Genomic DNA, 25445 nt, shown 5'->3' with positions numbered 1-25445 from the left:
AACTAGCCAGGTGTGAAAGGACATTGCCCCTCACAGAAAACGAAGGTCAGGATATTTTTAAATTGGCAACTAAATTAAATGTGCAAATAGTATTCTCCATCATACAGATAAAATTCTTTCATCGTTTAATTTGCCCTGAGGTTTCCCACTGTCCCTAGACCACCATTGCTGTTCTTAACAGGACAGACACCCCAGGCTGAGCCAGGGCCCAGAACCCTCTGCCTGACCCCACCATGGAAGCAAAACCATTCCCTGCATGTCCAAAAATTGAACCAGGGCTCAGAGCACAGGAGCCCCCAGGCTGGGCACAGAAGAAGGGTGAGGGAGGGCTGGAGACAGGGGAGCACTGTCTGGAACTCACCTACTATATCTCTTAGTGCCCTCCCCTGGCCTGGGCAGGGGCCATCCAGAGTCCAGGGACCTGGGACTACAGACTCATGGCAGCAGAACTAAGAGAACTAAGCATCACTGGAGAGGCTCTGACGAGGCACCTGGCAACTACCTGAATTAGGAATCAAGTCCTATAAAGATGTCAGCCTTGTTCAAAGCCAGACCTGCCCACTGCTCCACCCCAGCACTACAAGTGCCCTGGGTGACCTGCAATGAGTGGTGTGGATGGGGACTGGCATCCAGTGGGTCACAGGAGGGGAAGGGGACCACCTTAGCCTAAGAGAAAGCCACAGCCCAGACCCAGGGAGCAGAGGGTCATGGCCTAGTACCTTCTAGTGATGCTGAACCTGAGCATGGACGTGATACAGGTGAGAGCAATGAAGGCAGGAGTCTACATCACCATCTCCATCACACCCATGAATCCTCTATGGTGGAAGTGGGGCATACCACACAGGTTCAGAGGCCCAAGTGGGACCAAACCCTGCACCCCACGCATGCATGCGCACAGGCAATCGCATGCTGGCAGTGCTGCTTTGTTCACGTGGCGGCAGAAATGCAAACAAACAGAACCCCTATAGCTGGGAGACCCCATGGGTTCACAGCAATCCTGCCCCACTCTCTCGGCGGTGACTGAGGGAGGGTGCACCTTGGCTGGGGCTGGTCCTTGTTCATGCTGCTTCCCTGAATCCCCTGCTGGAGGAAAGAGAAAAGACACACTGCAGGGCACATGCCCTCTCAGCCCTGCCGGAAGGAAGGAGAGTCCTCGGAGCAGCAAAGCAGGCCCATTTGCACACACATTAATAATGTTCAAAGCTCTTTAGGCTGATTGCTTGCTCCTCGCAAGGGGCTGCCATGGTGGCTGCTGGCAGGCTGAGCTCACCTGTGCTTGCGAACACACTCGGCAAGGCACAAAACAAGAGTCAGTCTGATTTCCCACACCGAGGGCCCAGGCAGGCAGCCTGAGCACAGGGATCCCAGAGGAGGCTGCCAGGCAGGGGACTACCCATCTGAGCCCTGTGCTCTCCCTGCAACCCCGGGAGCAGAGGGAGCACCTCCCCAGGGTAGCCACCCTCAGCTCCATGAACATCTCCCTATGGACTGACAACCATCTATTACCACTCTCTTAGAATTTCCATGTCTCTGAGCTACTTGCACATAGAGTCAGAGAAGGTGGCAGAGACACCACCTTCAGCCTGGTCCCTTTTCTGATCATGCTGCTCACAAACCTTTAGTGGCTTCCCATTAGATTGAAATCAAGTACAAAATCCTACCATGTCTAGAGAGGCCCCCAGTGCTCTGACCTGGGACACCTCCCCGTCTTCTCATGCCACCACCCTCAGCCTTGCTCACTTAGCACCAGACACACCCTTCTCCTCTCTCATCCTCCAACATGGGGAGCTCATTCCAGCCTCGGGGTCTTTGCACATGCCATGCCAGGCGCTGACATCTCTGCAGCCAGACATTGCGTGGTAGGCCCTGTCACATTCTTCCAGTGTCTCCATAGACACCTTCTCACTGGCATCATCGTCCCTGACCACTAGCCTACACCACTCTCTTCTTACCCTCTCTTGTTTTTCTTCGTGGAGGTTAATAAACCTTCTTTGGGTGAATAAACCCAAAGCCTGAATTGCTTTGGGTCTATTCCTGTATTTGCTTAGTATCTGACCTCCCGCCTTCACTAATATGTCACCTCTTGAAGATAAGGATCTTGTCAGGTGGCTCAGTTCCTTTATACCCTCAGGGTTTAGAACAGGGTCTGGCCCATATTAGCTACTCAATTAATACCCCATCCATTTCAAGACAGGCAAACTGAAACTCAGAAAAGGAAGGCAGTGGCCTACTAGTAAAATAGGGAACAGGACAGAGTCGGGTCAGGAGTGCGTGTGAATCTTAGTGCAGGGCTCTGAAGAGTTGCTGTGTATGACCCAGGGAACTGGACAATTCCTTATAGGCCTACGTAGGGCACTTGGTGACTTGCTGAGTACCTATTCTGCATGGGGATCAAGAGGTGAGGTTAGTCCCTCCCTGCAAGTGAGATATGATTTTAGAAAAACATGAGAACTGAGGCCACAGCCCCAGGCAGTGATGCCTGAGCCCTGCCCTGGTCAGGCTCCCTGAGGTGCTGTGCCCACAGCAGGAACTGTGGGAATAACGTCCAGCTGTTGACCACAGAAAGCCCTCAGTGGCAAAGGGCTGGCTTTCCCACTGGTGTCCACGTGACTGCTAATGGGCAAGCCCTTTGCTGCTTAGAACTTAAGTAGTGAGCTACCTCTCATGCTAAAGACCAGGCAGGCCAAAACCCTCCTCACCCCAGAATGGAGAGGGAACTAACAGGCCCAAGGCCATGTGCTCACAAAGGAGAAAGCTACAAGACCCATGTTTATTATCCAGTCTCAGGATAATAATCAGCTAGCAGCAGCACCGTGGGGTAATGTTAGAGGGAGCAAACCAACACCAGTGAAAACATCTATCTCAAGAATTGACCTTGACACAGGAAAGACCAAAGATGCCTGTAATTATTAAAGAGCTTAGTTAGCATTTAGTGTGGACTTTGAGCAATGATGGATAATAAGAACAAGAACTTCCCGCAAATGCAGTTGACCCTTAAACAACGTGGATTTGAACTGCATGGGTCCACTTACTCGTGGATTTTTTCTTTTTCTTTTTTTCATGGATTTTTTCCAGTAAAAGTTACCCCGAGTATGCCTGCCTCCCCTGCCTTCCCTTCTGCCTCAGCTACCCCTGAGACACCAAGATCAACTCCTTCTCCCCTCCTCTACTTCCTCCTCAGCCTACTCAATTAGTAGACGATGAGGACGATGACCTTCACCATGACCCATTTCTGCTAAATGAATAGTAAATATGTTTTCCCTGCTTATGATTTTCTTCATAACATGTTCTTTTCTTTAGCTTACTTTCCTGTAAGTATACAGTCTATAATACAAATAAACATACAAAATATGTGTTAATTGACTAAATATACATGGATTTTCAATTGCACAGGGGCCAGTGCCCCTAAACCCACATGGTTTAAGGGTCAACTGTACAAAGGAGAACCCTAAGGCCTCTCAGTGATGTCTTGTACTGATCACCAAAAATGAGGGGAGTGTTGGAATCACAGAAAACAAGGTTGGTAGCTTGAAGATCCAAGGAAGGAAACAGGGACTCTAAGGACCACCGTGCTAGGATGATTGCTAATTCTTAGTGATAAAGAACCGGAAAAGAGAAGAGGGTTCATTTCACACTAGTCTCATATTTAATAAGCTTAAGTTGATGGTATATAAGCAATAAATCAGACATTGCCACTTGGCAGTGCACGAGCCTTATCAGACATGCCATAGGCAGAGCCAGCCAACAAAGAGTTCAAAAATTTTGTCATTAGTTACAAACATTTAAAAAATTAAGAGATTCACAGAAAGTCCAGACTGCTGGCTCCTCTTGAGACACAAGAAGTGGTGACCACACGAGGCTTTCTCATGGGAACCCAGGTTCCCACAGTTGCTATACTCTAAGTCCACATAGCTCACCTGCTCTCTGCCTTAATATCACTGCCTGCAGGCTGCAAGCATTTGGATTTATGACCTGACTGTCATTCCAAAAGGTGGCGTTAGCTCTTCTTCACTGACCCTTTGGTTGTCTTCAGAAAGCCTAAGTTATAGAATTCTCCACAACCCAGATTTCATGGGCCCCCTTAGCCATCACGGAGCAGAGAGAACAGCAGATATGCAGCCCCTTCCCACCTGCTCTGCTAGCCCCAGAGCTGTCTGCAGCTGGGTCCCCCCAGGGCACAGCTCTTCTTGACTGTGTGTTTTCTCTCTCTAGGGTAGCTTTGCAGGTCTTCATGGGCAGAGACCATGTCTTCTCCCCCAAAGCACCCAGTACAAGAAGTCCAGGGACAGGACCCATTCTGCCTCAGTGGTGGGCTGGCCACCAACAGGCCACTAAGAAATGCCTTCTTTGTTAAGTAACTCTACAAGCAGAAGGCACCAGCAGCTGTCCCTCCTACTGGCCCAGCAATCCCAAAAAGCCACTAGCAGCTGTGGCTAGGATGACAGCCTAATGGGAGGTGTCCTGTGACCCCCGACTCCTACTCCACTGAGTGCCAAGTATTGATCTAATCCTCAACCCCACCTGGGCAGGCTGAGGGTCATGACCACTTTGTCTCCTTTTGCAAGTGCACTCCCCTCACCACTCCAAGGTGCTCCCAGACCTCATTTTCTTCACTTGGCTCTGGGAGCTATGCTTCCAGATGCAGAGTGGGCAGCCACCTGCTAGCAGGCTGGCCACAGCTACCCTTCTCTGAGATGTCGACACTTCTGACCTTGACTCAAGTTGGTGCTAAACACCATCCATGGACCGGAGTCCCCTAATAAGTTTTATTTCATTGAATTCCCACAGCAAAGCCCTGGGAAGATATTAATATCTCACTCACAGACAGTCTCTAAAAGATGACACCAATAGCAGAGCTGGGGCTTTGACCATGTGTCTGTTTACACCAAATACGATGCCCTTTCCTCTGTGCCACCAGCATCCCCAGCCTTGGAAGAAGCATCACTGTGTCTCCCACTGAACAGCTACAAGTCTCGGCTTTCCTCGGGGAAGAAGAGAACAGGTGGAGTAGGCAAGGGAGAAAAGAGAGAACGGGGACGCCCTGGCATGTGCTGGCCTGTCTCTTATTTAAATCAAAGTGGTTCAAGTCTTGCACCTGCCTGTGGTAGGAAACTGCTTCCCTTCCTGACTCGCGGTGTTTTTTGGGGTGCCTCCCCTGGTAAACTTCTCTTTACCCCAACAAGCTGCCTTCTGCAGCCACTCTTTGCTCCCCAGGCTCTGTGGCTCCAATTATGGATCACAACCCCTGCTCCTTGCCTTCTCCCTGAGACCACACACAGGTGACACTGCAGATGTGCCTGTAACACACTGTGGAGAGGAAGATGCCACACCACACTCTGCCGGAGAGCAGCAGGAGATGAGGAGCAGACACATGAGGTGACAGCCACCAGCCTTGCCACCTCTTTCCTAAGCCAACTGACTGAGCTGCAGGTCACCTGCACAATGCCTGGTCTCAGCCATTATGACATCCCAAAATCTGGAATATTGACTTTGCTCAGGGTCACAGAAGATATTGTTCTTCTCAATGCCTCTGAGCCTCTTCCATCCCCGCTTACACAATCATAGGCACCTTATTGGTGCCTGTTGCCCACGTTAGGCACTGTAAGAGAGGAAAGAGGGAGCCCTGAACCCCATCATGCCCTGTGCTCAATTCATAGAAGAGCCCCAGGAGTTGAGTATTACTAACTCTGGTGTGCAGATGGATGCCCAAAGCCCAGAAAGCTGCAAGGGGAGGCAGTGAGGCAGGAGTGGGGCCAGATCTGTCTGGAATGCTGCCCTTTCCTGCCCAGCAGACAGAGGCGTATGTAAAATGCTATCATGCTCTCTGGCGCCCAGGGGCCCCATGGAAGCCGCTCTTCTGGTTGTTGAGAGAGAGGCAAAAGCAGCCCACCTGTGCCTGTACACTCTGCAGGTGTGTTGGTAGACAGAGGTCTGGGGTGTTCCTCGTGGGGCCCCCGGATGATCCCAGAAGAGTCCAATCCCCTTTCCCACCTGCTCTCCCAGGGTAACCTCCACCAAACCTGCTTCCTGTCACATCCTAGAGTGACAATGGGCTTTCTCTCTGCCTGTCAAGGGAAACAAGCCTCCTCTCCACCATACAGACCAAAAAGAACTGGGCTTTGAATCGTGGGGCTCTGAGTCCATAGCCCAGCTAGTGACTCATCATCTGTGGGAAGTGGAGCAAATTTCAAAATCCCCACAGACCCTACCTTCTGGCCCAGCCCTTCCCTCCAGCACTGTTGAGATTAGCTGAGTTCATGGGTGTGAATAAGGCAAACTTCCATCCCTCCCTCTATCCCACATCCCGCTCCTCACTACCCTTACCCCAAAGTTGAACAACATTAAAGCAAAGTAAGAGTTGGGAGACACATACTCCCAATCACCTGCACCCTGGGGTGATGGGAGAGGGGTTACAGAATGGTCCCACCTCCCCACCTCTGCTGCATCCAGTTCCACCGCAGGTGGCTGTATAGCTTCCCCCTGAAGGGGGGTCACCCATCCAGAGGAGGAGTCTCTTTGCTCCCCCTGTGGGACTGACCTCGTGGCTTTTTCTGGTGGGCAGGAGATGACAGTGGAAGCCACAGTGCACCAAGTCTGGGCCTGGGGCCTCAAGCAGCACTGAGCATTCGCCTTGCTCTCCTGGAACTCTGCCGCCATGTAAAGAAGCCTGGGCTAGCATGCCAGACAACCCATCACCCATGGCCTGGTCACTGTCACCCCTAGCTTGCAGCTGGCCAGCCAGATATATGCCAGCCCAGCTGAGATCCATGGAGTCTGACCCAGGGCTGCCATCCTTAAGGCTGATGCTTATTGTTTCATGACACTGGATTTGCGGCTGGCTTGTTACACAACAGCAGTTGACTAATGCAGAGGCATTCCCTTCTCCAGGGACACTGGCAGATTGGGCACAGATGACCAGCACCAAGCCAGAGCTCTGTCTATGGACACCATAGGCAGAGCATGGCACAAGACATGGGCTGCATGGCACAGACAGCTTCTCCGAGATTAACTCACACCAATGTGAATAACTCTTCTCACCCCTGCCTTCCTGTAGCTATCTCAGAGGACTCCCCACGCAGCCCTTCAGGCACCACGCAGGCTGACTCACCACCTCAGGGAAGCCACCACAGGCTGCACACACGCCCTTGGGGATCTGGGAAAACAGAAAGGGTAACTGAGTCTTGTCAGCTGCTGCAGGCTGTCTCCATTTGTAAGCACCTATTTCTCATGCCTGCTGCCTCCCCAGCCAAGGGGGCCATCTGCTAATAAGCTACTGAGACTCTGCAGGGAGGAGCTGACACTTTGCTCAGCTACTTAATGACCCGAGAAGGAAGGAAAGAACACGAGATGTCTCCAGGCCCACACTCCAAGCTCACAGCCCCCTCTGTGACCCCAAGAAGAAGCAGACAGGCCTCCCAGCAGCCCTAGTAAAGCCTTTAGCAGCCCTGAGCACCAGGAACAGGATAGCATGATTCAGGACGTAACTTGGAATAGAACAACACTCAACCAGAAAATAAACAGCAGAAAGCCCAGCAGCATTCAAGCGTTTTCCCTTGATGATTGCTTGGATGTTCCTTTGAAATATCAAAAATCAGACATTAAATTCTTTCAAAACAATGTTTCTGGTGGCTCTGCTTGGCTGGAGCATTAAGGATGTGTTTTGTCTGCCCACTGGGAAACAGGGGTTCTAGACGATGTTTGCCTGGGGGCAGCAGTCAGTGCTCCTGGGACCCCACCCATCATCTGTCCATTGCCAAGCACCATGCACAAGCACTGAAAAGGTGATTAACAAAGACACTGCTGGGTCACCTGGGGAAGATGAAACAGTCAGTCACACAAGGGTGGGGGCAGGGCAGGTTCCAGGATGAGGTGTCGGGGAGGTGCATTCAGGATGCAGCCGGCCCTGTGGGAGGTGATGGGGCTGTCACAGAGGGTGGGCTGTGACACCAGAAGCCTGAAAGACCAGCGCTGGCTAGTGCTCAGGAAGGGAGCTCATAGCAGCTTCCCCAGCCTTCAAGGGGCTTGGAAGAATGAGCAGGAAGGTGGGGACAGAGGAGGAAAGGGACAAAAGCTATGTGGAGTCTTGGACGTCAGCCCAACAGGACAGTTCTTTGTTCCCTTCCCCATCTCAGACAGACCCTGAGTTCTGGCCCCCCCTTGCAGCTGCTGAGCTCTAAACCCACCAGAACAAATTCTAGACAATATCTCTTCCTTGTGATCTCATTTCTAAGAATTTTTAAAAGAAAATACAAATTTCTCAGACTGGAAGCACTTTTGCTAAAGTGCTAAGGCTTTAAAATCCGTAAACAGTAGGATATAATTAAATGCAAATGCAGGGCCATATTTAAAAATTAATCTTCTATTAGTAATTAGTAATTTAAAATATTCTGATAAATGATACTTAAATGGCACAGAATTATCCTAGCTCTGAGTGATAAAGTCATCTGCTACCGATTCATCGTGTTGGAGTAAGAAATATTTGCATATATCATGTGGGACAACAGAACATTGCAGTACTTAATTTACCTTTGCTACAAATGTATTAAAAAGCACAGTCTTTATATTCAAACTGTGAGAGGTTCACTCACTTTAGCAAACTGAGCAGCAATTGATCTGAAGCCTGGAGTTAACTCGGGCTGTGCTTCTACAAGAGATTAAAAATTGGCCACTGGCCACGGTCCACACCTGGGAAGCCAATCTAGGCATGGACAGCAGCTGCAGAGACCCCTTATTCCTCTGTCCCATCGTTCCCACATACTCTAGTGAAAGGCGACATCCACTCCCAGAGCAATGAGAAGCTTCCCTACCAACCAGCTGTTCTTGCTGTTTTTTCTCCCATTCTCCTCTCTCCAGAAAGAGATTGCTGGTCTTTATCTATGTAGAGAGATCACTGCCACCTGCTACAACTGTCACTGGGTAATTGCCATTTCTTTCCCAGAGATATAATGCTTTCTCCAGACCACTCTATCACCAGAGATGCCATCATCCCAGTAGATGAGTGTTCGCAGGTCTACAAAGGCATATGAGTTTGTGCGTGTCTGAGCTGCCGGGCTGGGCTAGTCTAAGGATCTGGTTGTACCGCTGGGTGTGGCTGTTTGGTTGAACCCTTGGATCAGCACACATCTCTGTGTGTGTGCGTGATACACATGCCCAGTCTCCCACACCTGCCTGCCCTGCTTACCACCACCTCTCTCCCAGCACACTCCTCTCTCTGTACCCTGTGCACCCCCACCACATGCCATAACTGAGCTCAGGATTGTCCCACCTGCAGGATTAGCTGAGATCCCATTTACTGACCCGTCCAAATCTAAGACATGGTTCTTAGGCAAACTTAAGCCTTCCTAATAGCCAAACTTTAAAGACCAAAAATCTTTACTGACAGCCTGTCCGTCAGACCAGCCAAAAAGACAAGTGAGGCACATGCACAAAAAAAAGCTAGCTTTAGGCCCTTTCTATTGGAGGTATGAAGTATAAAATATCCATTCATTTCTTCCCTTAACAGCTGCTTTTGACCAGGCCTCATGCTGCTCTTGGAAGATAAAATGGCGACTGCCACACAGTCCCTGGCCCTGAGGAGATCACATCCTAGTGGGGGGCACAGACTGTCCAATGTCTGTAGGATGCACAGAAATGGACGGTGCCCAGGCTGCCGGGGCTGAGCAGGCTGCACCTGTCTCTAGGAAAAAGGAGCAGCAACTCTCCTCCGTAATACACAAATGGCTTCAGACCGTTCAATTTTTCTACTCTTTCTAGTAAAACAAAAGACTGGGAGAGAGAGGCATACTGAGGAAACAAAAGGTAAGAGGGAAAGGGCAGGAACAGTGAATGAGAGGCATCCCCTAAATGCCCACACAGCCCACAAGAGTCCCCAGTAGACGAGAGCCCGGGGGCACAGCCTCTCTGCCAACCCCTGGGAATGCTCAGCAGAGCTGTGGCTGTGGTGTGTAACCACAGCCTTTGACGGGGAGGAGGCACTGCCCCATGTACTTGGTGATCCACCCAGTACTTGACATGGTTCCTGATCCGCAGGAGGCTCCCAATTGGCACTTGTTAGGTAGGTGGAAGATGGATGGATGGATGGAATCCCCTCCAGGAATTTGAGCTGAAGCCCAGGACCAAAATTGACTGTGAACTGGAGTTTTCCCCATCAAACCTAACCTGGAGAAGAATGAGAATAGACAAACATGTAAACTTAAACCCCTAAAAAGGACCCAAAAATAAGCCAGTCCTAAAGTTTGGGTTCCCTACCCCAGAAAAGGGAGCCCTTCCTGCTGACCTCCCAGGGTCAGCTCCAGCCACTCCCTACCCTGTGCACCCACAGCTGCAACCACATGGTTCACACGTCCCTGAATACACTGGGTCTCCCAGCCTCTCCTTGTCCACAGGGTTAGTGCAGATGCATTCCTGTAGACCAGCCCTGGTGTCACCTAGCCACAAAGCTGGGCCTTCAGACTCCCCCCAGGCCAGGAGGCATTTCTCATCCTGGATGCTCCCCCAAGACCCAGCCCACACCTTTGCCCTCCCCAACAAGCTGGGAGCCCTGCAAGAGCACAGAACTTGGCACAGACTCATTAAGTGCTGAGAAAGGGCTGGAGGAACCAAGAGCAAGAGGGAGAAGGCCCCAGCAGCTACCAGCAGGATTATCAGAGCAAGACCTCTGCCCTCGGCCCCGCTCAGCAGCCACCACCTTGGTCCCTTCAGGAATTCTATAGCCCTGCAGCATGGAGGTGACCCCACCTCCAGACTGGTGAGTTGGCTTACGTAAGGATAACATCACAGGTGATCGTCACTGCCCACTGAAGCTCCACTTGGCAGCCAGTGGTCCAGAGAAAAGCCAAGGCCCAGCTGAGGGCATAGCTGCAAAGGACCACCCACCCTCCCATGGTTCTGAGGCCAAGTCCAGAGAGAAATGAGCCCCACTGGAGTAGGGCATGCACCTTCAGCAAACCCCACAGGCAGCTCCACGGTAGGTCCACGCCTGGGACCAAGAGACCTGAGTGCTGTCACCTCCAGACCCACACTCCCCAAGGATGGCCTCTCAAATACCTTTGTAAGATAATGCCCTGATATGATGGGCTACTAAGATTGTACTGGAAAAGCCTCAGAGGAGGATGCATGGAATCAAGACAGAGTGATGGTCAGTGAAGGGTCAAACCAGCCCACAGGACCCCAGGGCAGGCCCCAGAGCCTCAGCTGCTGCAATCCCTATACCCACCCACTGCCAAGGCCAGGCCCCCCGCACCTGCAGCCCCCGGCCTGCACAGTCTCTCATGAAGTGGGATGTAAGAGGGTGCCACATGCCATCCAGGCCAGAGCCATCTGCAGGGAACTGATGCCACTTAGCAAAAGGCAAAAGATTCAAGGAGATTTGTCTTTTTCACTCGCTCCCATGTGGCCAGGCCTTCAAGTACAGCAGGAAAGAAGGTACACTTGGGAAGCCACACAACCCACACCTGTGTACTGCACCCATCCCCTGTAGAGCTTAGCAGTGGCAGTGGGAGCTGAGAAGCTTTTTACTTCCCCATAAAAGTGTTTGGCGTTTCATAAAATTCAGGACATGTTCTGGCAGTGGGTCATCCTTTTAAACATCACCCATCTTTGTCACAGCAAAGAAATAGATGGTCCAGCCTATTCATGAAGCCCAAGCAATGCCTCCAGGCAGTGACACAGCCTTTGCACAGAGATGGCATTCCAGGTGTCTCCTAGGGACCTGCTGGGCTGTCCGCTCAGACAGGGCATCATCACCTCCAGAGTCCAGATCCCATCCCTCCCGTGCTTAGGACAAACATTAAAATTCTTTGTGCATAAGGACCCTGAAAGCCTCTGCCAGACTAACCGAAGGCAGTGGCAGCCTAGCGTCCCCCAGAAAGCCAGCATAGCCACATGGTCCTCACTCCAGTTAAGTGCAACACTTGATGCTGTGTCCCCTGCAAGAGAGGGGCTCTGGAGTGGTCAGATCTGGACTTCAATATTTTTCAGTCCCATACAGGCTATTTGTGTGACCTTAAGCAAGTCATCTAACTTCTTCAGGTTTTTGGCGTCCTTGTCTACAAAGTGTGAGGCTTAGAGAATGCACACAAAGAGATAGGCCCACAGTGGGCTCCCAGGAAACCATGGCTTCCTCCCCACCTGCACATAGGACCCAGAGACCAAGACTTTCATCGGAGCTGAGGACAACAGCGGAGGCAGTTGGCTCAAAGTCTTTTCCCTCAGGGTCCCACCACCACCCCCAGGGGCTTGTTAGTAGACTTTAAGAGCAGCCACTCTGGAGTCATCCCCAGCCCCAAAGCACCCAGCAATGGAAAGGCTTTGCAAATGCAGCCTGGGGGACTGGAAAGGCAACCAGCCGGAGCCCAGCCAGGCGTATTCAGCACTGCAGGAGTTTGCATAATTTACCACCAGGAAATAATACCTTTGGGCCAGTCTTAGTTGTGTGTTAAATCCTCTGGAAGGGAAATACATGAATATATATGTGCAGCGAAGGAAAACTAATTCTTCTTGAGAAGCTATGCACCAAATGCTTTGTCCTAGCTGCCATCTCCTACATCCCTATTGTACAGATGAAGAAACCGAGGCTAAGATGGTGAGGCAAATTGCCCAAGGTCACACAAACAGTCAGTGGGGTGGGGAGGAGCTGGGACTTGATCCCAAATCTGTTTAACTCCAAAGCCAATACCTTTTCTACTCCCAAGCTTCAGAGCAGAGCAAGGAAGAAAGGAAGAAAGAGGAGAGAAGGAAGGAGGCTGGTGATACGTAAGCAGGCACCATCTCCAGGGCAGACTCCAGCCAGGAGCATAGAGCAAGAAAAGCCATCCCATGAGCAGGCTTTTGCAAATGCACAGCTGCGTGCATTCTGAGAAAGGCTGGATACATTAGTGCTGCTAATCCCAGGCTGCCCATTACTGGACTGAATCACTTCATACAGGGAAATGCATTCTGGTGAAAATGCCTAGGGCCAACAGGACATCTTAGCCTGTGACCACCAGCGTGATCCAGGACCTGACTAGCCAAGAACACCAGGGCTGCCAGCCAATTGCACCAAATTAAGCATTCTGAATTTTAAGTTCTCCAGCAGTGGGCTTCGTGCTGGCTCCTGATGCATGAGGTAGCATTTTGAGTAATAATTAATTAGAGGGGAAAGCAGAATAAGCAAGCAAAGTACATCAAATGGAATTAGTATAATGCTGCCTTTCACTTCATTTTACTTTCAATCAAAGAGGCCACCAAGGTGGATGGGGTTGTTCGGAGGATCTGCAGGAAGCCCTTGGCCACACTGTAACCCATTCAGTCCATCCCTGCTCCCAGAAACATTATCCTCCCAACACAACATCCCACCACAAGGCCAACCCAGGATAGAGAGAGGCCTGCCAAGCCCAGCTCATCACCTCTCTGCCGTTAGAACTCTGGCACCAATCAGCCAGCTTGTAGAGTATTTCTAGTTTGTATGTTCTCAAATTAATGGATTCTTTGTTGAACTAGTGGGCCCTCTCTTCATTAGAAGGTCCTAACCCCTAATAGAGGTGTTTTCAAAAGAAACACACACTGATTAGTCCCATAAGCATGCATAATGTATTCTTTGATGATATGTAATAGATACTCCTCCAGGCACTAACAAATCCCAAGGCAGACCTGTCCACCTCTGCAGACAGCTGGAAATGTTTTTTGTCCCTAGAGCTTTTGCCTCTCAACAAAGAGGGGGAAATTAAACAGACAGGAAAAAACAGTCTGAATTTTGCCCCAGAAATCTCTGGCAGTGACTTGTAAGCAGGTTTCCCTCCAGCCACCCCACAGCCTCTCAAAGCCTGGGCAGGCCTTGGGTCATCTGCGAGGAACTAATCTGGAACCGAGTCACATTCAGCATCTACCCCTGTGTGGCCGTGTGCTGTGGGCCGAGCATCCACAGGCCCCGCATCCGTTTCAGCTGTACACAAGAGGACTGCGCCCTGTAGCCCACCTGAGAGCCATCCCCTGTGGCACCCTGGGTGCCAGGAGACATACCTCATTGATGAAGGAGTGGGCGCCCTGCGGGCTGAGCAGCAGGATGGCACGGCGCAGCGTGTCCCGGTAGCGGTTCAGCTCCTCCGTCTTCATGGTGGTGAACAGGCTGGTGAACACATGGCTGATGTTCTTGTCCACCTTTTGTAAAGAGACGTCGAGGCCCAGCCGAGAGGCCTGGTCCAGAAAGCTTTGAAGCCCACGGATATCTGAGCAGCGGGAGAAGAGGAGGAGGAGAACCATCTGTAAGTGGGCGGGGCACCGTGGAAGGTGCCTAACTGCAAAGCTCCCCACCCGCGCAGGCCCCCGCCAAAAACGAGGGTTCAAGTCTGTCTCAGCAGTCCCCTGAACAGAGGGTGCAGGACATAGATTTAGACCCAACAGCCCTCACCAGCGTCCAACCCCAAAGTGACTGTCTCCCACCACAGGGAGCCCCTTCTGCCATCCATCAAGTCCGGAGGCCAGAATCCGCCATTCACAATGAGCTCCCCTCTCTCCCAGTATGGCCCAATCTCAGCAGCTCTGTTCTCAAGCCTAGGTGGTGCCTGGTGTGCTGGTGGTCCTTGGCCCCAGACCCAAGCTTTTCCACACAGCTGAGGTTTTCAACCCCCAAGGGTGATATGAGGCCACTGACCATCTTATAAGAAGGAAATGCCTGTACCAGGTCTCTGAATGCACAGCCTGCACCACAGCAACCCTGCTCTTAGGCTTGGAACCCTGTCTTGCTTTGGGGACCTGATTTCCTTGATGAAACATTCCTCCCACCTCTTCCCAGCTGGGATGACTCTCACTTCCATTCCAATCAGAAACTCACATCCTGATTGGTTCAGAGATGAGCAGAGGGCCCAAAGTAGTCCACTGAGACTCCATTCTGGTGGCACACCTGGAAGAGAGGCCTGCCAGAACAAACCACCAGGGATGGAAGCCGGAGCCCAACTGCACTGCATAGTAGTACAGACTATCCTTATAAGGGTGGGGGCAGGGGGCAAATGTTCTCTTAGCAGCAATCCTGTAAAAGCCATCTGGCTTCCCCAAAGGGAGACATGCCCACAAGTGGAAGCAGCAGAGGCAAGCAGGTCTGAGAGCAAGACACAACACAGTCCCAGTGACGTCATTTTAACTTCTGTGTCCATCGGTGTCTGAAGCCTGTTGTCCCCTGAACTTTGCTTTCTTGTCTAAGTTAGGGCATTCGCAGCCTGAAGTCTCACCCATAAGTCACTTTTTCAAAGCTCAGATATTTCCTTCATCTGACTCATCCTTGCATTCTACCTCCCAAAAGCAAGACCCACACCTGAGTCTAGGTCTGCCCAGATTCCACAAGCTGTGGGTGCCCAAGGCACATACTCACAGTCAGAGAATTGGCACAGGCAGTTCCCAAGGCCAAGCCACCAAGGCCGGGCTATCTCCTGTCAGGATGGTCAGTGGCCTCATGTCACCCTTGAGGGTTAAGAGCCTCAGCTGTGCAGAGCAGCTTGGGCCTGGGGCCAGGGACCACCAACACATGTAGGCTTGAAACCCATCTAGTCACAGAGCATCAAAATCAAAGCACACAGTGTTGATTCCACCAGATTTTATTCCCAACCAGTTCCTTTCCAAAACTTTACCTTTATGTCCATTCCACAAACTCCGTGAGCTACACCCAAGGCAGGTGCCGTGAGAGCAGCTACAGGGGTGTCCAGGCTGCCCAGCTGGTGGGAAGACAGGCTCACCAGCGAATCTAATTCAACTCAACTGTGTCATCAGAGCCCTCGTGAGAACCAAACACAGTGCAAGGGAGGACAGCAGAGACCATGGTAGTCACAGCTGGAGCACAGGGGGCTGAGCTCAGGGCCAAGAAGAACTTGCCCCTAGATCTGGGCTGTTCAATAATCCAACCACTAGCCACATGTGGCTATTTAAATTTCAACTTCAATTTATTAACATGAAATGCAATTATACATTCAGTTCCTCAGATCCACTAGCCACACTTCAAGTACTCAATAGCCACATCTGGTCAGTGGCTACCATGTTGGACAGCCCAGATATAGATGATGCACAATGGATCCTTGCAAAAACTCCTACTGAGTGGCACTGCGTGGAGAAACCATTTTTTACCACCACAGTATAAACAGTGTTCCTAAATAAGAGTGACCAACCATCTTCAGGCCCCAAGCAATGGCCTCCCTATTCCCAAGCTCTTGTCTGTCCTATTTTTTGTTGTTGTTGTTTAAGACAGAGTCTCACTAAGTTGCCCTCAATAGAGTGCAGTGGCATCCCAGCTCACAGTAACCTCAATTCTTGGGCTTGCCTCAGCCTCCCAAGTAGCTGGGACTACAGGCACCCATCACAACACCTGGCTATTTTCTTGTTGTAGTTGTCATCATTGTTCTTTGGCAGGCCCAGGCTGGGCTTGAACCCACCAGCCCTGGTGTATGTGGCCAGTGCCTTATCTGCTGAGCTACAGGTTCCGAGCCTTGTCTGTCTCTTTGAAGACCCCTCTGGCTCCAACTCCAGCTTTGGCCTTGGCCATGTGACCTGCTTTGCCTATGGGACAGTAATAAACTTGGTGCAGAGAGATTTGAATAAGTGTTTGTGCATTTCCCTTTCTGCCACCTCCACAAGATACACAGATAAGAGTCAGGCCAGGCCCCAGGCAGCCTCCCCGGTCACATGCCAGCCAATCTCAGAAATAGGAGTCAGTGCAGAGCAGAACTGTCCAAATGACCTATAGACTCATAAAAAATAATAAATGACTGTTGTTCTAAGCCACTAAGTTTTGGGATGGTTTGTTTCCCAGCAATAGCCAACTGATAGACCAAGGTCATGGGATGCATCATATCTGGTATCGCTTATGGAAACGTAAGGGAAAGAGCAAGCTCTGTACCTTAAAAAGTCACCACATCACAGCTCACCTTTGATGCTGTCCATGCCAGGCTGAGTGCAAGCAGACCAAGGATGAGGCCACCCGTGCACAGTTGGCTTGTCTGGCTGTGTCCCTTCCCCTGAACACCAATGTTCCTTACTGCCCAATGGTCTTGGCTAGGACCCAGATCTGAGCACAGCTGGCAGGACAAGCAAGGAGTGGGTCCCTGAGACCCATGACTCACCAACCCCTGCCTCTTTCTCTTCGACACCTTTTAAGGCCACTGGGAGTCTTTAAAATGTCAGAATGACCACAATTGCAGAGCGTACTTTTCTGTACATTTACGTGAATGTGTGCACCTGAGAGATTGCATGGGTGTCAAGTCTGGCAGGGCCACTTACATGGCTCCACGGACTTCATTCACCATGCCAGCATGACCAGTCCCCTAAGGCTAAGGAAGAAGTCCCTCCCAGTCTCCTCTCTGAGGTTCCCGTGCCTAAAACTATCACAACCTGCAGGACTGTTTTGTTTCTTCAGGAAATAGCAAATGCCACGGGCAGGTGGCAACTGTCTTGGGACCCATAAGTACACATAAAGACATGCATACATAGAGAACACAGACATGCATACATAGAGAACAAGCCCTCAGAACTTCTGCTCGCCCTTGGCTGCTGCGTTTCTGGCTTCTATTCCTGCAGCACCTAATGGGACTGAGCCATCAGAGAGACTTTAAGCTCCTGGTCAGTGTTAGCTCCTCACACCTGAAATTACTGATGTAGGCTGAAGGCAGCACCCTGAGGGACCACAGCCCCTGGCTATAACAGCCTGCTCCCACTTGGCTGGAAAGGTCAACTCTAAAGCTCTCCATCAACTTCACTTGCTGAGGGAAGTGGAAGGCAAGACAGCAGTGCAGGGTACGAGCCAGCTTTGCAACCCTCCAGCTCATTCCCCAGGAACAGGCCACAGAATCCCATAGCTCCCACAAAAGTCCTTTCCTCCCTGCAAGAGATCAACCCTGCCCATCCCCCATTAAAGCCACCATCTGCTGCTGCTCTGGAGAATTCCCAAAGAGGGGAGACTAGGGAAAGAGCTGCTCCCCTGGGCAGCAGAATGAACAGTCTGAGTCCCTTGGCTCCTGCAGTATCTGGACCTTGTCCCAGATGCTCCCCAGAAAGCTCCCTATGCAGACTTCTGCGGATACAGCCGCCCTACCCTGCCCACACCAGACACACGCCCTGGGAGGGCTACTGACGGGGACCACATAAGGCTTCACATCAGCCCTACCCTGGACAGAGCATGAGAAGGCCAAAGGCCACAGGCTGTCTGAGACAATGAGGAAACTGCAAAAAAGCCACTGCAGGGACAGAAGAGGCTCTCAGCAGAAACATCCCTCTCCCCAGAAAAAGGCAGCTCAGGGAACACAGGCAAGGCCATGTCTACAAGGGATGTGGTGGGACAATGCCCCAAGGCAGGCCCTGGGGTCACTTCCCTCCTCCTCCCTCCTTGGGCTCTCAGGTAGCTTAGTCACCAGAGGTCTTTCCAAGACCCAAACCTCCCCAAATCCTCCTGCCAACCCTTCCCCAAGAGCTCTCTTCCGGTCAGTCCCTCCGCTGGCTGCTGAAAAACAAAACTGAATGAGTCCATAGTGTTCCTGCTGTGGTAGAACTTACATTCAGAGACTGCAAACAGACCAGAACAAATAAACAGTGGGGTAAATAGATCATTTCCACTAGTGACAGGAAGTCCGAAGAAAAGAGTTGGGCATGAGGGGACTGCAGGGGTGGGAGGCCCCTGCAAGAAGGGGGCAGCTCTGGAAACCTCACAGGAAAGAACATTCCAGACAGAAGAAACAGCACATAGAAAGTTCCAGAATGGCATCAGGCATGGTGGCTCACACCTACAATCCTAGAACTCTGGAAGGCCAAGGTTGGAGGATTGCTTGAGGTCAGGAGTTTAAAACCAGCCTGAGCAAGAGCGAAAATCTGTCTCTACTAAAATTAGAAAAATTGGCCAGGTGCTACAGGGGCTGCAGTAGTCCTAGCTACTTGAGTGACTGAGGCGGGAGGATCTCTTGAGCCCAAGAGTTCAAGGCAGCAGTGAGCTATGACTGTGCCACTGAACTTCAGTCTGGATGACAGGGCAAGATCATGTCTCCGGGGGGAAGAAAAATGCTAAGAAATGAGTATCTTCAAAAGCATCAGTCAATCAGATTGCAGACAAATAAAAAGCCTTCTACAGACTTTATTACTGAACACAAAACAAACTCCAGATATCTTAGCTTGGTACATACAAGACTCTGGTTCCTAACAGCTGTTTCTGGTTTTGTATCCTTCACCACCACCCCACCCCCCAAACTATGCAATCTGGGCTGCAAGAAAAGAAGGTCTTTGCCCTCCAAGACCCCCATTCCATACACACATATGTACCCTCCACCTGGATGCTCACACGATTTGGAATTTATAGTATTCCTCCATCAAGACCCAATTCAACTAAACTTCCCTTCCGAGGCCATCTCAGACAAAAGCTGTATCTAAGGGGGAATGATAGTGTCCCACCATTCTCAGCAGCCCAGGGCCCCTGCAAGGGTCTCGTCTGGGAGGGAGGCCTCCCCTGTCCTGGTTATAATCGCAGCTGCTGGGGCAAGAAGTCAGGCAGGGCTGGCCCGGTGGATCCTCCAGACAACCCTCTGTACTAACCGTATCTTTCATTTTCTGATGTTTTAAAATAATATTAAGAAATAGTAATAAGCAATATTAGATAACAATCTGTGGGAAGCAGGAGCTAGGCCTTTGTCACTTCCCTACCCAATCCCAAGGCTCAGAGCCTCACACAGAATGTGAGGCAGTAAAAGTCTTGGAGTCCATTGAACCAGGGCAAGATCAGCACCCACACGACGGCCACATATACAGTGGAGGAAAAGCCCCACTAGGCAAGGAACTGAAGTTGGAAAAAAAAAAAAATTTTAATCTAAGCTGTAACTATCTCTCCATTCTTTCTGAAAAAAAAAAAAAAAATTGGATAGTCACTGGGTATTTTAAATTCTTTCTGAAAAGTAATCGAAGCAAAAGAACACATTTCAAACTGCTTCCCCTACTATTTTCAATTTCCGAGAAAGGCCCGAGCACTCAGAGTACTTATAAAGAATATTTTACCATCTGTAATGTGTGTGTGTATATAGATACATATATATTCATATATATATGAAGGCTGCCACCTCACACTCAGAAGAAGTTCACAGTTAGAAGTGTTTTTGGATTATTGGCAAATTTTCCAAAGGCTGAGGCACAACTTTGATTCTACAGACTTTTTTCTAACTTATTTCCTTCCTATCTAGGCCCCCAGATAGGCTGTGAATTTCTCCCCAGATGTAATTGACCCACAACTCAAGTTTATTCCTCACGGCCCTGCCCAGGCTTTTCTCCTCCTTTACTGCCTACCCTCTCCCCACCACCAACTCCAGACTACTACCATTACCATCACAGGCATTGGGCTGCTCCAACGATGGGTGTGACACAGGCTGGGTCTGCAGGGCAACCGCCATTCCCAAGAAAGTGGGAAAGACCCACCTGCTGTGGCTCCACTCAAGGTGAGACCCTTGCCTGCTGCCCAGAAGCCATTCTGTTCCTTACCTCCCACCACAGCCCCAGCTATGCCCTCCCTCCCTCCCTCCCTTCCTTCCTTCCCCCTCCCTCCTTTCCTTCTTCTGTCCCTCTCTCTTTCCTTCCATCCTTTCTTTCTTCCTTACTCAAATATTTCCTGAGTAATGATCTGGACCCAGCCCTATGCTGGGAAGCAGAGCAGCAGAATCTTTAAACTTCACAAGCTTGTGCTCAAGAAACTCAGTTCTGAGGGTAAGACCGACCTGAAAGGAGTGGTTCCCTTCTGCCATTTACTGAGCACCTCCCATAAGCCAGAATATGTTCCACTTGCAGATGGCATTTCATGACTAAATTAAATCCTTGCAATTATCCTTGCAGGTGACTCTCTAAGGGAGTCAGGAGGGTCTCCAAGCAGGCCCAGCAGCAATTCAGCAAAGGCAGGAGTGGAGACACAGAAGTGTGGCACATCTGGTGGCTCTCGGTGAAACTGGAAGCAGGTCTCTTCCCTGCCATAGGTGACAGGTCCCCCAGAGCCAAGGCAGGGGATGTGTCTAAGTGGGAACAATGGTAGTCGCCCCCTGCTCTGTTGGCCTTGCTATACCTAAATAATAATAAAACCCATATTAAAACTCCCACATTCACTGTAGCACTATTCCCACCAGCCAAGACACGGAAGCAACCTAAGTGTTCACCACCAGATGGATAGATATATACGCAATGGAATGCTATTCACCCTTACAAAAAGAAGGAAATCCTGCTATTTGCAACTATGTGGATAAGACTGGAGCACATTATGTTAAGTGAGATAAGCCGGGCACAGTAAGACAAATACCGCATGATCTCACTCAGATATGGAGTGTGAAGAAGTTGAACTCAGAAATAGAGAGTAAAATGATGACTACCAGGAGCTGGGGGGGTGGTGTGTTGAGGAGATGTTGGTCAAAGGATGTAAAATTTCAGTAAGTCAGGAGGAATAAGCTCCAGAGACCTATTGCACATATGGTGACTGAAATAACTAACAATATATTGCCTATTTGAAAGTTCATGAAAGAGTAGACTTTAAGTATTGTCAACAGACAAAAAATAAGTATGTGAGATAATGCATATATTAAATAGCTTGATTTAACCATTATACTACATATGCATATATCAAAACATCCATAAGTATATACAACTTTTACTTGTCAAAAAAAATAAATAAATAACCCACCCTCTTCCATGGTGGCCTGGGATGCAGAGTTCAGAAAAGGGAACAAAAAAAGAGCTGCATTGGGCCCCCTCTCCCAGGGGTGCATTGGAATAAGCATAGGCCTGGGTTCGAGTCCCACCCCTCACTAGATGGGCGTCCTCAGGCAACCACCACTCTGAGCCCATTTCTTCTTCCACAAAACAGAGCTAGCCATCCCTTCCTCCTAGAAGTCCTGGGATTCTTGGGTGAGGGGCAGACATACAGCTGGTACGGTGCAAAAGAGATGCTCAGCGGCTGTCAGCTCCCTTCCAACCCGCTCATCAGCACAGGGAACGCCCCTAAAAGGGTTCCCAAATGAGCAAATCATCTCTCTTGTTCTGGAGGCTCATCAAGAAGGGGGGTGCCATCCTGGCAATAGGTGACACAATAGAAGACTAAAAAGGTCGTCTCTCCACTCTGTGATAATGCAAATTCCAAAGCAGTAAAGAGGCTGAAGGGGAAGGTCTGTCACTGAAAACTCTCTCAGAAGGGAAACATATTTCTGTCTCTAATAAGGGCTGATAATATCCAGGAGCCTTCTGGACGAGCCACAAAGCCAAGGCAAGGGCAGATACAGGAAAGGGAAGTGCACCATCTAGACGATTCCTGGTGGGTGCATTCATACAGCGAGTTCACACATATGCCACTTCAGACGTGAACGTGAACATGAGCTATACCCACACCCCCTGCCTGGGTGGCCCTGGCAAGGGAGGGCATGGGTTGATCAGAGTGTGTTCCATTTATCACCAAGCCCTATTCCTTTCCATTTAAAAAACAAACACGAGGGAAAAACATTTTAAATAATCAGGCTGGAAGATCGAGATTAAAAACAATTTAAAATAAACGTCTACTCTGGCACTTTGGAAAAAACATACCACGCTGCATTAAGTGCTTTGAATTAAGTAAATTACACCAAGTAACTAATTTACATAATGATCGAGATTTGCATTTTACACATGTTATGATGAAAATGAGTTTATAAAATAATTTTTCACCAACTTCTGTTCCAAGTCGGGTTCCAGTATTTGGATAAAATTCGGTGGTGTTTATCTGCTACTGTCTCTCATGTTTCAAATCTCTGGTTCCTTCAATATTTTCTTTTAATCTGGCAGGTCCCTTATTCCCACTGCAATAAATAGTCCCTTTGATTTGCAATTCCCTCTGTCAACTGAGTGAGATCATATTTCTAAAGGATTCATAATATGCTAATGATTTTTAGAATTTTCACAAATAAAGTTTGATGTCCCTGTCACCTTTCACTTACACGGCATTTGGCATTGATTTTAAGCAGTTCTTCCTCTAAGATCTGTAGAAACAGTTTTGAAGTCCTGCTGTTTTGATGCCATTTTTTCAGGATGGGGAATCTGTGGGGCATTTCCCAACAGGCTCCATGCACAGGCCCTCAGTGCAGGAGGGAAATCCTGGCTCAGTGCCCCTGGGCGGGAGGGGGGGGGCACTCCTCCTAAGCCTGGAGCCCAAACTCCCTCTCCCCAGTGGCTGCATGCTTAAATGCTTCATCCCTTCTTCCCCTCAGCAGCCTGTGAGGAAGGCTTACCATCCCATTTCAGATGAGAAACCTAGACGCCAGAGAAATTGAGTCCTTCCACCAACACTAGACAGAAGAACGACCTACGTGATCGCTTTGAGGGAGCTCTGGGTGTTTTCTCTCTCCTTTAGTAAAATTCCAAAACAAATCTAGAGAAGGAATTTGGAAACTTGGAAATGTTTACCCAAAATAACCGTGTCTAAATTTCCGAGGGGCCTCAAAGCTAACATCTTTGGGTTTTATTAATGCCATAGCCAGATGACCTCTCTCCGTGGTAGGGCAGGACAGATGATGGAACAATCGTCACAGCGTGTTATGGGTTGATGTTTGCGTTCCCCTAAAATTCACGTGTTGAAATCCAAAGTCTCAGAGCAATGGTATTAGGAGATGTGGCCTCTGGGAGGCAATCAGGTCATGAGGACGAAACCCACCTGATTAAGATTAGTGGCCTTCTAAGAAAGAAAGAGACTGGAGATCTTTGTCTCTCCATCCAGGGAGGACACAGCGAGAAGATAACCATCTGCAAACCAGGAAGAGAGTCCTCACCAGCTATCAGCTCTAACCCCTTGATCTTACGATTCTCAGCCTCCAGACTGTGAGAAATAAACTATTTTGTAGAAGCCACCCAGCTTACGGTGTATTGTTAGGGCAGCCCACGCTGACTAGTACACAGTGTGTGCTTATTAAGGTCTGACTTTGTGCCAGGCACTATTTACTGTCTCCTTTCATCCCCATGACACCCTCATGTCTTGCCCTAGGTCATCCAGCCAGTAAGAGGCAGGGCTGGGGTTTAAACCCAGAGCCAGAGCTCTTCAGCAGCATTCACCAACATGGCACCTGGGAAGGGGCCAGAGGAAGCAGCTCTACACACCTGACCATGTGCAGATGCCGAGCTAGGTGCCAGGCACACATGCTTCAGCTGAGCCTGAGAACCCTTGGGAATTACCAGATTGTGCCCATTTTGCAGATTAATCACCAACTCAAAACAGAGCCGGGATCCAATCTCAGATCTGTCTACTGTGAGAGGCTCTGCTCTCCATGCACCAAGGCACAGGAAGCCCTATATTCACCCCAGGCCTACAGAGTGGCCACCTCACCTCGGCACAGAAAGCTCCAGAGAGGCCATGAAGCACACTGGTCAAGCACTGGAGTCTACATTTTAAAAATGGGAAGAAGATGAACATGTGATGAACACCACTGTTTGTGATCAGTATTAATAACTGACATTACCCAGTGAAATACAGCATCTTTATGAGTTCTATGAATATCACTCTAAACCCATACTATTAGAAACAGCGTCCCCAACTGAGCTGACTTGGAAGCAAGCCAGGGCTGGGTTCCCTGCCTGCAGATCTGCCTGAGGGCCACCCACCGGCTGTCGGGCATCCACCCAGCAGCAGCCCCTGGTGCCGGCAGCAGCAGTAGCCCAGGTGTGTGAGGGGCTATCCTGCTTACTGCCCATGCTCCCACCTCCCCAGTGACAGGGTCATGGGACTGGCCCAGATTCACCTCCTCACTAAGGCATTCTCCAAGCCCATGTCTGCTACCCAACCAGGCCATGCCCTGTGGTGGATGCTAAAGAGACAAATCAGACACTTGTCCACACCTTGGGAGAGCCCAATGGGAAACAGACAAGCAAGCAATACCAGAGACAGGCAGAAAGAGCACGGGAAGGGGTCTGATCACCCAGGCAAAGTCGGCAGCAGAAGGCCTCAAGAAAGCCTTTGGAGGGGCGGAGAGTTGGATTTTTGTGGGATGAAGAAGTATTTTCTGCAATGACAAGAAGAAAGAGGATTCCAGACCAAAGGGACATTGGGACCAAAGGCCTCATGGGGACTCAAGGGCCCGTCTGAGGGACACAAGGCGTGTGAGGCCTAGTGTGGCCCCTGGAAAGATGACCACAGCAACATTTCTGGACAGGAGGGGTACAGGGTAGCCTTCCCATCAGCAGGGCCTGTGTCCCCAGCCAGGTCAGCCCACCCCTCCTGCCCACTACAAGTCAAGTATCAAAGTCACTGCACCTGAGCACCCCCTACCATGGCCTGTGCTGCCATCTGGCTCTTCCAGAAGCCATTTCAAGGCAGAGCTATGGCTCCCACATGGGAGAATGATCGTGGGCTCTGAGCCTGGAAATGGAGTCATCCATGGCTGTCTCTGGGCCAGGCACGTATGGAGATCTCTGAGCCTTAGTGCCTACCTCTGTAATATGGGCAGAGCGAGGCCTTCTAGTGGTAG

The 25445-nt window shown here is 50.1% G+C and overlaps 1 protein-coding gene across 3 annotated transcripts in view; it reads right to left on the bottom strand.

Annotated features, from left to right (window-relative positions):
* Positions 1–25445, bottom strand: part of GRID1 (glutamate ionotropic receptor delta type subunit 1) — a 752005-nt gene that overhangs the window by 499839 nt on the left and 226721 nt on the right. For all 3 annotated transcript variants that reach the window (XM_053586010.1, XM_053586009.1, XM_053586011.1), the window contains one exon: positions 13999–14204. In XM_053586010.1, the coding sequence (XP_053441985.1) occupies positions 13999–14204 (206 nt within the window). The remainder of the gene's footprint in view (positions 1–13998; positions 14205–25445) is intronic.

This window comes from Nycticebus coucang, chromosome 3 (genome assembly GCF_027406575.1).
Source record: "Nycticebus coucang isolate mNycCou1 chromosome 3, mNycCou1.pri, whole genome shotgun sequence".
NCBI classification, from domain to species: Eukaryota; Metazoa; Chordata; class Mammalia; order Primates; family Lorisidae; genus Nycticebus; species Nycticebus coucang.
Note: the sequence above shows the minus strand (reverse complement) of the source record. Positions and strands in the feature narration are given on the sequence as shown.